Source organism: Chiloscyllium plagiosum, unplaced genomic scaffold (genome assembly GCF_037043375.1).
Source record: "Chiloscyllium plagiosum isolate Xiang-an unplaced genomic scaffold, Cpla_swu_hap1 HiC_scaffold_53X, whole genome shotgun sequence".
In the NCBI taxonomy this organism is placed as follows: Eukaryota; Metazoa; Chordata; class Chondrichthyes; order Orectolobiformes; family Hemiscylliidae; genus Chiloscyllium; species Chiloscyllium plagiosum.
The window spans coordinates 16,374,123-16,386,242 of record NW_028270191.1 but is presented as its reverse complement, the minus strand read 5'-3'; the positions used below and the strand labels follow the sequence as shown (position 1 = coordinate 16,386,242).

At 42.0% G+C, this 12,120-nt stretch overlaps 2 protein-coding genes across 2 annotated transcripts in view; one reads left to right on the top strand and one right to left on the bottom strand.

Moving 5' to 3' along the window:
* LOC148134653 (uncharacterized) overlaps positions 1-12,120 on the bottom strand; it is a 103,469-nt gene that overhangs the window by 8,200 nt on the left and 83,149 nt on the right. The window lies entirely within an intron of this gene.
* Positions 1-12,120, top strand: part of esyt1a (extended synaptotagmin-like protein 1a) — a 162,132-nt gene that overhangs the window by 101,558 nt on the left and 48,454 nt on the right. The window contains exons 9-11 of the mRNA XM_087985548.1: positions 209-385; positions 6,221-6,303; positions 7,277-7,325. Coding sequence (XP_087841674.1) covers positions 209-385; positions 6,221-6,303; positions 7,277-7,325 — 309 coding nt within the window. The remainder of the gene's footprint in view (positions 1-208; positions 386-6,220; positions 6,304-7,276; positions 7,326-12,120) is intronic.

The following is a 12,120-nucleotide window of genomic DNA, read 5'->3' as shown; positions in this document are numbered from 1 at the left end:
CAGAAAGGGTGAAAACTAGTGCTGCTGCCATATTATTTGACGAAGTCCTGTGTTATTGCTAACACCAAACAAATACCTCATGCCATGCAGAGTATGTGGCTTGTACTCAGTTAATTTTTATTTCTACACTCCACAGCATTTCTTTATTCCATGTGAAATAATCCAGTCCTTCAGAAAGGAAATCTTAAACTTGTCTATTTATCCCTAGGGAATAGTGCGGATCTATCTAATTGAAGCAGCAAGCCTGGAATCAAAGGACACCTACGTTAAGGGATTCATTAAAGGAAAGTCTGATCCATATGCAATTGTACGAGTGGGCACACAGGCATTCATGAGCAAGACTGTCAGTGAAACAGTGAATCCCAAGTGGAATGAAATGTATGAGGTGGGTGAATATGATTGCATGTCTCATAGTCATTTCAACCTTTTTAACCAGCAGCTTAAAATATGACTTCTGCAATTCCCAGGAAAACAGTTTTGTGATATACTGGCTGTAGAAGTTTAAAATCTGAAGCAGGACTCAAATTTGTGAATGTCAGGGAATTCTGGCATTTTCACCCTGAACCTACAAATGCAACTTAGCCTGGTCAATCTCGCAGAGCCCTCCTAACCAACACCTGCACGCTTGTCTCACATTTGAAAGAACTGTCCCACAGACTCAGTGACTGCCTGGCATTGTAAGGTGTGATTCCATGAGTATGACTGTGTCACAGGCACTACCATCACCAACTCTGGACAAACCCAGCAGAGATGATGGCATAGCGATACACAGTCATGAACGAGGTGCTCTCGGTGTTCACAACATTAATTCTGACACCTCCATGGTATTGGTTTGGACATTGGGTAGGAAACCTGCTGGTTACCACGCACCATCCTCCCTTGGCCGATGACTCTGTGCTCCTCCACATTGAACAGTAGTTTCAACAAGCACTGAGGGTGGCAAGGGCACAACATACACAGGGTAGGAGATTTCGATGTCCCTCATCAAGATTGGCTCGGCAGCAGCCCTACTGACTGAGCTGGCCGAGTCTGAAAGGGCATAACGAGACTGGGCCTGCGACAGGCAGTGAAGAAAAACAGGAGGAAAAAACCTACTTGACCTACACCTCAATTTTCCCAGCAGAGATGCGTTCATCTGTGACAATATCAATAGGAGTGACCATTGCACAGTCCACGTGGAAATGAAGTTCTGTTTCTACATTGAGGATACCTTCCATGTTGTGTGGCATTATCACTGAGCTAAATATGACAGACTTTGAACAGATCTAGCAACTAAAGAAGGCATCCATGAGGTGCTGTGGGCCACCATCAACAGCAGAATCATACTTGGCACAATTTTTGTAAACTTTTTACCAGGCATCTCCCTCACTCTACTGCTCCCATTAAGCCATGGGATCAAAATCGGAAATTGCTGGAGAAACTCAGCAGGTCTGGCAGCATCTGTCAAGAGAAATCTGAGTTAATGTTCTGAAGAAGGATCACTGGATCCAAAAACATTTACTCTGCCTCCTCTCCCCAGTTACTGGCAGTCCTGTTGAGTTTCTCCAGAATTTTTTTCTTTCCAATTCCAGCAGCTGCAGTTCTTTAATTTTAGCCAAGGGATCAACCCTGGCTCAATGGGGAGTGCGCGATGGCATGCCAAGAGCAGCACCGAGCACACCTAAAAATGAGGCGTCAACTTGTGAAGCTACCAAACTTGTATGGAAAAGGAGCATATTGTAGAGAGAACTAAGTATTCCACAACCGATGGATCAGATCTAAGCTCTGCAGCCCTGGCAAATCTAGTTGTAAATGGTGGCAGGCAAATAAACATTTCACTGGAGGAATAGGCTCCAAACATCTCCACTGTCAACAATGGTGGAGCACAGCACATCAGTGCAAATGATAAGGCTGAAGCATTTCTCACACTCTTCAGCCAGAAGTGTCGATCCATTTTGGCCTCCACCAGAGATCCCCATCATCACAGATGCCAGTCTTCAGCCAATTCGATTCAAGAAATGATTGGAGATGCTGGATACTACAAAGGCTATGGGTCCTGACAACATTCTGGCAACAGTACTGAAGACTTGTGCTCCAGAACTTGTCGCTCCCCTAGCCAAGCTGCTCCAGTACAATTACAATACTGGCATCTACCCAACAATGTGGAAAATTGTCCAGCCCTGCCTTGTCCACAAAACGTAGGGCAAATCCAATCCACCCAATTACCACCCCATCAGTCTACTCTCAATCATCAGTAAAGTGATGGAAAGGATCATCAACAGTGATATCAATCAGCATTTGCAAAGATATAATCTGCTCAGTTTTTGTTCTGTCAGGATCATTCTGACCTCATTATAGCCTTGGTTCAAATATGGACCAAAGAGCTGAATTCCAGATGGGAGGTGAGTGACTGCCCTTGACATCAAGACCACAGCATTTGAGTGAGTATGGCATCAAGGAGCCTAGCAAAACTTTAGTCAGTGAGGATTGCGGGAAATCCCTCTGCTGGTTGGAGTCCCATTTAGCACAAAGCAGGATAGTTTTTGTTGGAAGTTAATCATCATCTGAACCCTCAGATCTCTGCAGGCATTCCTCAAGGTAGTGTCCAATCTGCTTCATCAATGACTGCTCCTACATCAGAAAATGTAGATGTCAGTGGGGATGTTTGCTGATGATTGCACAATGTTTTGGAGCATTGTGACTTCTCTGACTTATTGAAACAGTTTGTGCCCACAGCAAGATCTGCACAATTTTTGTGCTTGGGCTGATAAGTGGCAAGTAACATTGCCTGGCACATGAGACAAAACTGACCATCTCCAATGAGAGAATCTAACCATTGTCCCTTGACATTCAATGGTTTTACCAACAGTAAATCTTCCACTATCAAAATCCTGAGAGTTACTATTGACAGAAACTAAACTGGACTGGCCGTATAAATTCTATGGCTGAAAAAGTAGGTCAGAGGCCAGGAGCCTGTGGTGAGTAATTGACCTCCTGACTCCCCAAAACCCATCTATTGAAAAGGCACATGTCAGGGGTGTGATAGAATTCTCCCCACTTGTCTGGGTGAATGCAACTCGAACACCACACAAGAAGCTTGACACAATTGAGAAAAAAGCAGCCTGCTTGACGGAACCTCGTGCATCACCTCCACCATCCTCTCTTTCACTACTGATACTTACTTAATAGTGGCAGTATGTACTATCTACAAGATGCACTGCAGAAATTCAAGGCTTCTTCCAAGCCCATGACCACTTCCAGAAAAGCAAGGGCAGCAGTACAAGGGAACACCACCACATCAAAGCCCCTCACCATCCTGGCTTGGAAACACAGAGGAACCTCCAATTATCCAAATTTCGGATTATCCAAAGAAGATTTCAAGGTCCCACAAAAGTGTTGTATCAAAGAAGTAAGTGTGTTTGATTTACCTGTACTGAAGAACATGTGAAAACGCTGGCAAAAACAAAGATTCAAGCATCAGCGACTGGACTTTTTTTTTAAGGTAAGGGTTGTTACACAGCCTTTTGCAAAAGTAAGTGTTTTACAGCACGGGGTATTCCTGTCACTTTACCGGGCCATTCACTAAAAACAAAATGGCCACGAACGTGAATGCAGGCACGAGACAGTGTTTCTGTCTTTCTATCGTGAGACTGAGTTCCCGGAAACTGACAAATCCTCTTGCGATTGTAGAAGCTGTTCAGGACCTTTGTTTGATGCTGGGATTTGATATACGGTATTAGTGATGCTGAGTCCTTCTCAGTTTAACCTGAAATTTGCAGACTGCAAGGATTGTTTAAATGACACACACTCATTAAAATTATAGATTTAAACTAATTCTCTAGTCGAGCACAGCTTTCGATCAGTATGGCTTCCCTTGTTTAAGGTAAAATCAATTATCTGAACGAAATAGTGCCCGCCCATCTCATTCAGATAATCGACGTTCCTCTGTATATTGCAGTTCCTTCACTTGCTGGATCGAAATCTTGGAGCTCTCTTCCTAACAGCATTATAGGTCTACCTACACCGTGGATTGCAGCATTTCTACTGAAGGCATACCACCACCTTCTTGAGGGCAACTAGGGAAGACAATAAATGCTGGCTAAGCCAACAATACCCACATCCCATGAATGATTTTCTTTAGACAAATGTTTCAGTGTTCACTTATCTTTGTTTTTAAAATGGCCGTCTCTCGAAGTTCTAAGTCTGTCTGTCCTCTTTCCCTGTCTCTCTGGGCCATAGACTACACAATACTTGAGATGTTTGGTGCTGAAAATGTGTTGCTGGAAAAGCGCAGCAGGTCAGGCAGCATCCAGGGAACAGGAGAATCGACGTTTCGGGCATAAGCCCTTCTTCAGGAATCTTCCTAACAGCATTTATAGGTCTACCTACACCAAGTGGATTGCAGCATTTCTACTGAAGGGCTTATGCCCGAAACGTCGATTCTCCTGTTCCCTGGATGCTGCCTGACCTGCTGCGCTTTTCCAGCAACACATTTTCAGCTCTGATCTCCAGCATCTGCAGACCTCACTTTCTCCTTGAGATGTTTGGTGACCTGTGTATTCTTTGTCACGAACAGTATGGGAGAAAGGAGCAATATTCCATCAAAGGTCATTATCTTTTTCCTCCGTATCTTAGCTAGCATCATATTCGAAATGGAGAATATTCTCCAATTTCAGCATAGTCTGGAACTGCGTAGACTCACACACCATTAACTCTATCTACACCCTTTTATTATTTTATAAACTTCCTTCAGGTCACCTCTCAACCTCCTACGCTTCAGTGAAAAAATTCCCAGCATTTCTTTATAATTCAAACCTTCCATACCCAGCAATAGCCTGGTAAATCTCTTCTGAATAACCTCTAGTTTAATAATATCCTTCTTATAACGGGTGACCGGAACTGGACACATTATTCCAGAAGAGGCCTCACCCATGTCCTGTACAATCTCAACATAATGTCCTAACTCATGTACGCAAAGGTCTGAGCAATGAAGGCAAATGTGCTAAATGCCTTTTTAACTACCCTGTCCATATGTGACATAAATTTTAAAGAATTATGTACCTGAAACAGTTACTTTTTTAACTGGTAAGTTTTTTTTTTAATCCGGACTGGAAGATTCAAGTCATGAAAATCTTTCAATAAAGTCGGAGTGCAAGAATGTGTGTTTCCTGTAGAACAAGAGTTGCCCCACTGGCATCAACCCTTTTGACCATAGCATATTGCACATCATGCAAAAGCAAATGATTTGCACTACATGATGAAATAAGGCATATTGAAATAAACCACAGCAATATTACAATTGTGGATATATAACTGCAAATAAACAAAAGCCACACATTTCATTTTTGGGAGGGGACATTACTGAAAAAGAATCATTTTCACGTTATGTTGCCAGCAATCAGTTCCAAAAATAAAATGTCAAGAGATCCAGAAGTACATGTGACTAGAAAGGCTATTCTATAATGAAAGAGGGAAGCAAAACTAAGTGTCACCCTAAAAAGAAATCAGCTTCTGCAATGTACTGGTACCATCTGTATGACATTGAAATTAATCGCATTATCTCTAATGCTGCTGAAATGCTTTTCCATCAGTCATGCTTGTCAGTGACTATTTCCCTATTTACTCACTTAAGAGGTTACACAACAATTCAACCTAGCTTTTCACTTAGGTGAGTGATGATGTGAAACAAGTTTTGAGACTCCCTTGTATGCATCACCAAATAACACTGCAGTCCCTCCTATCCACTATACATGATATACGCTGTCCACAGATAAAGGGTGGAGTATGAGCAGTGTGCATATAGATGCTCCAATGACATTATTGATCAGCAAAGCAGTTTTTGTAATTTGTGCATAGAATCCCCTCAGTTAATATTTCTTTCTCACCTGCTGTATTTGTCTTTAACTCAGCAACAGCCACAAACATCTCCTGCATATCCTTTGTTACTGTTGTCCAATTTTGCCCCAGTGAGCACATTGCTGATATCTAGCGCTAGATAGTGATATGACAGAATTATACTCTGCTTTGGAATTAAATCTTTTTTTTTCCATTTGCTAATTTTAGTGTATTATGATCACAAAGTGGGCAAAATCACCCATTGATTTTGAGAGAATGAAACAACTTCTGGGAGATGGAAAAACTAAATTTCTATGTTGTTGGAATTTATAGAAAAGGATAGTTTTGAATAGCAGTATATCCTGTGAGTTCTCTTTTCTGACCCTTGAGTTTCTACACTTCACAGGTGATTGTCCATGAAGTTCCTGGTCAACTGTTGGAAATTGAGATATTTGATAAAGACCCAGATCAGGACGATTTCCTGGGCAGGTGAGAGCACTAAACATCTGTGTACATGTATGAGTCAGTATTAATGGTCATGCATCTAGGACTGTATGAGCATATGTGCGTTCATTTGGCTTTATATTAATACTTTGTCTCCAAATACCACCTGTCACATCCCTCATTACTTGCCTCTGCAAGTGTGCATTTTAATCCTCAAACTGTTTACTGCCCCTGTAATCTAGCACCCCAATCATAAACAACAAATCTGTATCACAACCATGGAATGAATATAATGAAAACTCGGGATAATCTATGCTTCGCAATCAAGTCAGTCTTGCAGATCACCATCCAAGCAATGTCAAACCAAACAGGAATGTAACCTGTTGCGCATTGGGTTGTGCAATTCATGTTTATAAAGCAACATATCATCTATGCTATGGAAGAAATGCTAAATTTAAAATAAAACTTACAGGGGAAATTGATAAAGTATCACAAGATGGAGATACATGTGGCAATGTTTGTGTCCAGTGTTACTGTAACTAAAAATATTGTTGCAATACTCAATATATCAGAAGCAAACTCAACAAGGGTTGCCACTTAACGAGCTCAATATTAGGAAAATTAGCTCCATGAATAATATCAGGTTATGGTATAATAAAGAGTTATTTTGAGCCCTCTTAAAAAGAAACCATTTGACTTGGACACTAAATACTGCTACTTTTAAACTAAATTGAATGAGATTTGGTAAAATCTCAAACGAACACTCGAGCAATAATAAAATAAACAGGTTTTCCATTGCAGTATATCAACAGAAAACATGTAGAAAATAGTAACCTCTCCCTTTGTACTTTTACAGATCACTTCCCCATCATTTATCGTACACTCCTTTGCTTCCCCCCCCTTATTTGATTCTTGTTTTTTGTGAATGTTTAGAGGGGCCTTGATTGTTTCTTGTTCGAACACCAGTGTGCTTGGAATGGGTGTGAGAGGGTGATATGAGTATTTCTTTTGCTTTCAGAATGCAGCTGGACCTTGGGGAAGTAATGAAAAATCAAATAGTGGAAGAGGTAAGGAGTTGCGGAGATGCTGACATAACTGCTGGCCAAAGGGAAGAAGAATAAAAGGGCACTGTCTTCATGAAAAATCTAGACAAAACTAAAGAGTGCAAGTTATTTTTGGTGATGTTATCATATGAATGTATGACAAACTTCTACCATTTTAGAAGTGACCTTAACAAATTTAGAATAAATAGATTAACATCTCCATTAAAACAAAGAAATTTGACCGGAATGCATTAAACAGTCATGGGATGATGTCATTCTGTCATTTCTAGTCATATGCTGTTTGAGGAAGGATTGCATCATTTGTGGCATGTTTATATCACACATTAATTGCGTTTTGGGCTTGTGTTATGATACAACGGTGAACCCCTCTGTTAATTAAACCAAACACCCAGAAAAGCTCACCTTGCCTCATGATGGGCGGCACGGTGGCACAGTGGTCAGCACTGCTGCCTCACAGCGCCAGAGACCCAGGTTCAATTCCTGCCTCAGGCGACTGACTGTGTAGAGTTTGCACATTCTCCCCGTGTCTGCGTGGGTTTCCTCCGGGTACTCCGGTTTCCTCCCACAGTTACAAAGATGCAGGTTGAGTCTGTGATTAAGAAAGCGAATGCAATGTTGTCAATTATCTCCAGAGGGTTGGAATATAAAAGCACTGTTGTGCTACTGAGACTTTATAAAGCTCTGGTTAGGCCCCATTTGGAGTACTGTGTCCAGTTTTGGTCCCCACACCTCAGGAAGGACATACTGGCACTGGAGCGTTCCAGCGGAGATTCACACGGATGATCCCTGGAATGGTAGGTCTAACATATGAGGAACGGCTGAGGATCCTGGGATTGTATTCATTGGAGTTTAGAAGATTAAGGGGAGATCTAATAGAAACTTACAAGATAATACATGGCTTGGAAAGGGTGGACGCTAGGAAATTGTTTCCGTTAGGCGAGGAGACTAGGACCCGTGGACACAGCCTTAGAATTAGAGGGGGTAAATTCAGAACAGAAATGCGGAGACATTTCTTCAGCCAGAGAGTGGTGGGCCTGTGGAATTCATTGCCACAGAGTGCAGTGGAGGCCGGGACGCTAAATGTCTTCAAGGCAGAAATTGATAAATTCTTGATGTCACAAGGAATTAAGGGCTACGGGGAGAATGCGGGTAAGTGGAGTTGAAATGCCCATCAGCCATGATTGAATGGCGGAGTGGACTCGATGGGCCGAATGGCCTTACTTCCGCTTCTGTGTGTTATGGTCTTATGTGCAGGCCAGGTGAATTGGCCATGCTAAATTGCCCGTAGTGTTAGGTAAGGGGTAAATGTAGGGGTATGGGTGGGTTGCGCTTCAGCGGGTCGGTGTGGACTTGTTGGGCCGAAGGGCCTGTTTCCACACTGTAATGTAATCTAATCTAATCTAATCTAATGATCTGTGACTAAGAACTCCTAAATTCCATTATTTAAAGAAAATAGCATCAATTTACTTCCTAACTCTAAACGTGAACACTAAATAAAAACTATTCACAGATCTAAACCGTCCTTTCTCTTAACTGCTCACTATCTGCCTCCAACTCTATAACAATGCGCTGTTCCAATAAGACACTTACTAAAATTACATTAACTTAATTTCAAAACCACACAGTCTCTGTCTTCTTCTGTGTCTTCACTATTCTCCCTGGGTCATCTTTTTTTCATTGCATGTTTCACATGAAAAGGTACCTTTTGATAGAGAATGCTTTCTAACTTCTTTGAGAGAAAGATATTAGATGGACAATGAGCTCTCCAGGAGTTTCTCTCTCTACAGCAGTTGCTCTCTGACCAATTTTCAAAATGTCCACATTCTTATAGCCCCAACTTTGGATCGTCTCACTGGTTCGATGTTGACAAAACAATAAATTCAAACTTGATTGGGTTTTTATCCTGGGGCATAATTTAAACTAGTAGAATGTGAGGACTGCAGATGCTGGAGATCAGAGTCAAGAGTGTGGTGCTGGAAAAGCACAGCAGGTCAGGCAGCATCCGAGGAGCAGGAGAATCGACGTTTTGGGCATAAACCCTTAATCAGGAGTCATAGAGATGTACAGCACGGAAACAGACACTTCGGTCCAACTCGTCCATGCCGACCAGATATCCCAATTCAATCTAGTCCCATCTGCCAGCACTCAGCCCATATCCCTCTAAACCCTTCCTATTCATATACCCATCCAGATGCCTCTTAAATGTTGCAATTGTACCAGCCTCCACCACATCCTCTGGCAGCCCATTCCACATGCGCACCACCCTCTGCATGAAAAAGTTGCCCCTTAGGTCTCTTTTATATCTTTCCCCTCTCACCCTAAACCTATGCCCTCTAGTTCTGGACTCCCCCACCCCAGGGAAAAGACCTTGTCTATTTACCCTATCCATGCCTCTCATGATTTTATAAACCTCTATAAGGTCACCCCTCAGCCTCGAACGCTCCAGGGAAAACAGCCCCAGCCTATTCAACCTCTCCCTATAGCTCAAATCCTCCAATCCTGGCAACATCCTTGCCAATCTTTTCTGAACCCTTTCAGGTTTCACAACCTCCTTCCGATAGGAAGGAGACCAGAATTGCACGCAATATTCCAAAAGTTGCCAAATCAATGTCCTGTACAGCCGCAACATAACCTCTCAACTCTTGTACTCAATACTCTGACCAATAAAGGAAAGCATGCCAAATGCCTTCTTCACTTTCCTATCTACCTGTGACTCCACTTTCAAGGAGCTATGGACCTGAACTCCAAGGTCTCTTTGTTCAGCAACACTTCCTAGGACCTTACCATTAAGTGTATAAGTCCTAAGAGATTAGGTGAGTGGGCAAAGATGTGGGAAAGGGATAATGTGGGAAAAATTGAAATTGTCCATTTTGTCAAGAATAATAAAAAGGAAACATTATCTAAATGATGAGAAATTGCCGAGAGATCTGGATGTACTAATGCACTGATTGCAAAAGGTCAGTATGTAGGAACAAGTAATTAGGAAAGATAACAATGTTATCACTTATTGTGAGGTGAATTGAATGCAAAAGTAAAGAGATGATGCTTTAGTTATACACGGCACTGATTAGATCACATCTACAGTACTATGCAAAGAGTATTGGTCACTGTAATTTCAGAAAGGATGCAAATGCTTTGGAGGCATTTCAGAGAAGGTTTACCAGACTGATCCCTGGAATGGAAGGGTTGTGTTAGGAGGAAATGTTGGACAGGTTAAGCATGTATCCACTGCAATTTAAAACAGTAAAAGAAAACCTGATTAATCCTGAGGGATCTTAACAAATTAAATATAGAGAGGATGATTCCTCTTATGAGAGAAACTAGAACTAGGGTTTAAAATTCAGGGGTCACCCGTTTAAACAGTGCCATGCATCTTTGGAAATGTCTCTTTGAAAAGGTGGTGGAAGCTGAGTCCTTCAATAGTTTTAAGGTAGAAGTAGATAGATTCTTGTTAAATGAGAGGTTGAAAGTTATCTGGGTAAGTGGGAATGTAGATTTGAGGTTACAGCCATAATCTTATTGAAGGACAGAGCAGACCTGAGGGACTAAATGACCTGCTCGAACTCTTTGCTTGTAATTTACACCAAAGAAATGTGCTTTTGCCCTGAGATGAATGCTTTTGCTTGGAAATTGCTTTTAATTTAGAAGGAAACTTTTGTGGGGCAAAAACAGCAGTTCGACCAGTTGAAGCAAATGGTGTGGTTCTGTCTGTTAAGACCCCATTCAGGGCAGTTAAATCCAAATTAAAGCCCTCTTTATTTTGCCCCACTGATGTTGTTCAGCCATGAGAAGAATATTTAGGCTGAGAACTTCTTAAAAAGTTAATGATGACAAAACATTTCCAGGCATTAGGTCTCTGTCACTCATTTTTTCCAATTCCTCTGGCTCCATGCTTGCTGGTTAAGCCTATTGCTGACAAAGTCTCAAGCTCTTGCTAAACTTCTCGACCTCTCTTTTCTCCTTTCAGACCCCCCCTGAAATCCAGTTCTTTGATCAAGGCTTTGGTGACACGAACTTAGGAAAGCTAGAAGGGGGCATGAGAAAACTTTGGCGGGTAGGATTGAGGAAAACCCCAAGGCATTCTACATTTATGTGAGGAACAAGAGGATGGCCAGAGTGAAGGTTGGGCTGATCAGGGATAGTGGAGGGAACTTGTGCCTGGAGTCGGAGGAGGTAGAGGAAGTCCTTAATGAATACTTTGCTTCAGTTTTTACTACTGAGAGGGACCATGCTCGATATATGCACAAACAGGTTGATGTTAGGAAGGAGGAAGAAGGAAAATTTTGAAAATCCCCTGAGCCAGACGGGATATATCCTAGTTACTACAGGAAGTGAGGGAAGAGATTGCTGCGCATTTGGCAATGATTTTTGCATCCTTACTGTCCACTGGAGTAGTCCCAAATGATTGGAAGGTGGCAAGTGTTATTCCCTTTATCAAGAAAGGGAATAAGAATAATCCTGGGAATTACAGATCAGTCAGTCATACGGCAGTGGTAGGCAAATTATGGCAGAGGATTCTGAGAGACCGGATTTATGATTATTTGGAAAACCATAGTTTGATTAGAGATAGTCAGCATGGCTTTGTGAGGGGCAGGTCATACCTCACAAGCCTTACTGAATTCTTTGAGGATGTGACAAAACAAAAGTAGTGCATGTGATATATATGGATAAGGCGTTTGATAAGGTTCCCCATGGTAGGCTCATTCAGAAAGTAAGGAGGCATGGGATACAGGGAAATTTGGCTGTCTGGATACAGAATTGGCTGGCCCATAGAAGACAGAGGGTGACGGTAGATGGA